The 4,876-nt window shown below is 40.1% G+C and overlaps 2 protein-coding genes across 2 annotated transcripts in view; one reads left to right on the top strand and one right to left on the bottom strand.

The window, feature by feature from the left end:
* LOC106876535 (zinc finger protein 271) overlaps positions 1–4,876 on the bottom strand; it is a 172,309-nt gene that overhangs the window by 84,406 nt on the left and 83,027 nt on the right. The window lies entirely within an intron of this gene.
* The window catches only part of LOC106875650 (bifunctional 3'-phosphoadenosine 5'-phosphosulfate synthase), a gene marked incomplete at its 5' end in the record, with an annotated part of 16,173 nt that continues 12,396 nt past the window's right edge, over positions 1,100–4,876 (top strand). The window contains 2 exons of the mRNA XM_052977801.1: positions 1,100–1,271; positions 3,112–3,230. Of these exons, the coding sequence (XP_052833761.1) occupies positions 1,100–1,271; positions 3,112–3,230 (291 nt within the window). The remainder of the gene's footprint in view (positions 1,272–3,111; positions 3,231–4,876) is intronic.

Here is a 4,876-nt window from a genome sequence, read left to right as displayed (position 1 = left end):
CTACCTCATCCCGTACTCCCCCCCCCTAATACCGCCTCCCCCCCCACACACACACTGCCGCCACCACCGTTCTGGGAGCGACTGATGGGGTGATGCAGTGCTGTGCAGCCGACAGGATATGCAGTCGGGAGTGGGTTAACGAACTGGTAATGACACAACGCCTACATTGAAATGTTGTCGTATGATCGAAGACATTCCAGCCTGGACCATCCCCTCGGTCTTGTTTCCCCGCTCTCGTTAATGAGTTGATTTGGCAGACAGTAACTTCAAGTTGTCCATTGTGTGTTAGTATGTGTATATACATCTATGTGTGTTTGTGTGGGTGTTTGTATATATATATTTACGCATGATCGTAAGATTGTGGTTTCGATTCCTGGACCGGGCGACGCGTTGTGTTCTTGAGCAAAACACTTCATTTCACGTTGCTCCAGTCCACTCAGCTGGCAAAAATGAGTAACGCTGCGATGGACTGGCGTCCCATCCAGCTGGGGAACGCATACGCCATAGAAACCGGGAAACTGGGCCCATGAGCCTGGCTAGGCTTTAAAAGGGCGCATTTATTTTATTTATTTATATATATATATATATATATATATGTATATATTAATTCAAAAGACAGAATAAAGACCAGAGAAAAAGACAAGAAAATAAGTTGACAATGTGAGGACGTAGCACATGCAAAGTATTAATGAGAGGCTCGAAGAAGGAAAGGAGTAGTTGTTTTACATTTCGAGCACAGCTCTTCTTCGGAAACAGGAAATACAGGAAAGTCTAAAGGAAAAGGAAGAAAGAGGGGAAAAAAATCGCCTGTAGTCTGCGAAATATCTGTATGTGTGTTTGTGTCTGGGTTTGTTCCCCCACCATCGCTCAATAACTGGTGTAGGTGTGTTTACATAACTTAACAGTTCAGCAAAAGAACACTAATAAAATAAGTACCAGGCTTTACAAAAGAAAATTTCAAATTTCCAGGGACAATTTGTTTGATTGAAATAAATTTGTTCAAGGCAGTGCTTTAGTATGGCTGCTATCGAATGACTGAAACAAGTAAAAGATAAAACGTATAAGATTTCATTATCTAATTAATTAATTAATTTTGATTCTAACTGATTGTGCTTGGTTTTCTTGTTTGCAGGATCGGAATAATGCACGCCAGCTGCATAACGACGACAAGTTACCATTTATCGAATGTTACGTGAACACATCGCTGGAGATTTGTGAAAATCGAGACATCAAGGGTCTTTACAAGAAAGCTAGGGCTGGACTTATTAAATGTAAGTATACATTGGTTGTCAAGCGATGTTGGGGAACAAGCACAGACACACACACACACACGCATAAATATATACATCTATACGACTGGCTTCTTTCAGTTTCCGTCTACCAAATCCATTCACAAGGCTTTGGCCAGCCTAATGTTATAGTAGAAGACACCTGCCCAAGGTGCCACGCAGTGGGACTGAACCTGGAACTATGTGGTTGGGAAGCAAGCTTCTTACCACACAGCCACGCCCACATACACACACTCCTATATACATACATCCACACACACATATATATATATATGTATATATATATATATACATACACAGACATATATACACATATATATGTACACCAATGACGTGGTATACACAGGTTATTGGTTGAAACTAGTTGAATCTGGTTGAATCCAGTTCATCTTAGCTTCGGGGATGGGGGGGAAGTGGGTGGTATGTGTTGCCATAGCAACAGAATCTGCAGCCATGATATAAGAAAGTTTTTAAGTAAAGATATTTGCGAAAGATTTTGAGGAAATTTGGTTTGGTTTTTTTTTCTTTTGTCTTTTACTTCTTTAATTTTTTTTCCCCCTCCTGTGTAATCTCGCATTTAATCAGCAATACCTTCGTCGTCGTCGTCACCTTCGTCATCGTTGTTGATTTTGTCATCACTGCCGCAGGTAATCTTCATCACAATCACAACCGTCATCCTAATCATCATCATCGTTGGATCACCACTGACTTTGTCATCACCATTGTCACCACCACCACCACCACCATCACCATCATCGTCATCACTGACACAATAATGTTCATAACGATCACGACCATTGCCCTAATTAATCATCACTGCCACCATCATCATCACCATCGCAATCATACATACACACACACACACACACATATATATATATATATATATATATATACATACGTACATATATACGACGGGCTTCTTTTCAGTTTCCGTCTACCAAATCCACTCACCATCAACGTCAGTTGTTTGAACACCTCTGTTGTCATCACCATCATCATCATCATCGTCATCACCACCACCACCACCACCACCATTGTCGTCGTCTCCAACGCCACCATAATTATCTTCACTAACTCCACCACCACATTTTTATGTGTCACACACGACTTTCTTACCACCACCACCATCATCATTCTCATCACCAATGCAACTCCTACACCGCTAGAACTGCCTCCACCACCACCATCACCATCACTTTTCTCTTCACTGGCGCCATCCACACCACCTACACCACCACTTTCATTATTAGAACTGCCTCCACCACCACCACCATCACCACTATGTCAATATTTACCAAAATAAAGTCAACTGTCTTTTATATTGGACAGGAAATTGGCCTTTTACTCCTAATATTGCCTAAACATTGCATGACACCACCACTACTACTACTACTACTACTACTACTACTACCACAGCCACCACCATCGGCATAAACATTAAGCACATAATCATCATCTCTGTGACCGCAAATACCACCACCACCACCACCACCCCATCACTACTATCAACACCACTACAACCACCACCACCACAACTATCACAATCACCTTGACAACCATTAGCACTAACACCACCTCTACAACCACCACTGCCACTACCAACACCACCACTACCACTACAACCATCACATTCACCATAACAACCATTAGCACTAACACCACCACAACCCTCTCCACCACTACCACTACAGCCACCACCACAACCGTCTCCACCAATGCCACAACCATCTCCATCACCACCACCACCATCAACACTATCACCATTCCCATGACCACCTCCTCTGACAGCGACAATCCTTCTGTTTGTTTATCGTTACAGCTTTCACTGGTGTCGACTCTGTGTACGAACCCCCCGAAAATCCCGACGTGGTCTTGAAAGCAGGGGAGACAACGGTTGACGAATGCATTAACAACATACTGAGAGCCTTAATTGATAAGGTAAGTGGATGAACTCTAACGAACATGTCGTGTCGTTAACGAGGACCTCTTTGTTGGTGCTCCACCTGGTGCGAGAAATAGCAGCCAAGAGTTTTTGCCAATTGCATTTTACTGTCACGGGGGGAAAGTAAAAAGGCACCACAGCTGGTTGTGTAGGTAAGGAAGTTTGCACCTCCGAATCACGTAGCTTTGGGTTCTATGCTAAAGGATTAAACCAGCCATGTTCTACTTGTTTTCTGTTCAAACTGGCTGGATCTGGTCTCTCATGCTTACCCTACAATGTCATTCTTAAAATAAGCAATCACATCATAGGAATCTTGAAGCTACAAGATGAGACAAAATTAAGTCAAAACAATGTGAATAAATAAGCATTAGATTTGATAAAATAATCCAAATGCTAAAGGATTAAACCAGCCATGTTCTACTTGTTTCATGTTCAAACTGGCTAGATCTGGCCTCTCACACAAACCTTACAATGTCATTTTGAGAAAGTAAAGTCGCATCGTTGAAATCTCTGGGTTGTGAGATAATGCAGGATTAATTCAAAACAATGTGAATAAATAAGGATTAAGTTTGACAGATTAATCTGAATGCTTAAAGGGTTAAACTGGAGAAATCTGAAAGTGTTGTCAGCCTAATGGATTAACAAAACCTGAACAGGTAAACAGGGAATTGTGGGAAAATCCTTAATAAATCAAACATAGTTGTTTTTAAAATACATTTGCCTGCGTGCTTGTGTGTGTGGGGGTGTACATTCTGGCACTTTAATTCTTAAACTCACAAACACATATATATATACACGTGTAGTCTCGCCACCCCAACACCACCACCATTGCCATGACACAGCTGTGTGCAGCTGGTGTTGCACTTCCTAATCTAACAGGAAGAATATGTCCTTTGGAATATGGTGGTGGTGGTGGTGGGTCTTCATTTGTTTCTTAGAACATGAATAGAGATCAATATATACACACATATATGTGTGTATATATATATGGATGTGTGTGTGTGTGTATATATATATTTATATATATATACATACATACGTACACAGAGAGACACACATATATGTATGATAATATATATAAAGAGAGAGAGAGAGAGGCATGTATCTGTGTGTATATATGGATGTGTGTATGTGTATGTATATATATATATATATATATATATATATATATATAACAAATAATAAATGAGTATATGCATTTATACGTACAAGTATGTGCATACCTGCATCTACCTGTATATATAGGTGCATATCTATATATATATATATATATATATATATATATATATATATATATATATATATATATATATATACACACACACACATATATATATACACAGAGAGAGACACACATATATACACACAGAGACACAGATGATGATATGTATATATGTGTGTGTGTGTATATATATATATATATATATATATATATATTGATGTATTGTGGGTGTTTGGGTGAGGGCATGGACAGATGTGATTGTGCTATTGGAAGCTGTAGTAAGTGGACGGGTAGGAAGAGAATTTGCAAGGTGGAAGACAGAAGTGGTGGGCAATCGATAGAGGAGGCGGGGTGTTAGTTTGCACTCCTGGATGGGGGTGGGGATCGGTAACAATTATTATGTTGTCTGTAAATAAATTC

Source organism: Octopus bimaculoides, chromosome 29, assembly GCF_001194135.2.
Source record: "Octopus bimaculoides isolate UCB-OBI-ISO-001 chromosome 29, ASM119413v2, whole genome shotgun sequence".
Classification (NCBI taxonomy): Eukaryota; Metazoa; Mollusca; class Cephalopoda; order Octopoda; family Octopodidae; genus Octopus; species Octopus bimaculoides.
The sequence above is the reverse complement of the archived record's forward strand: the minus strand, read 5'-3'. Positions and strand labels throughout refer to the sequence as shown.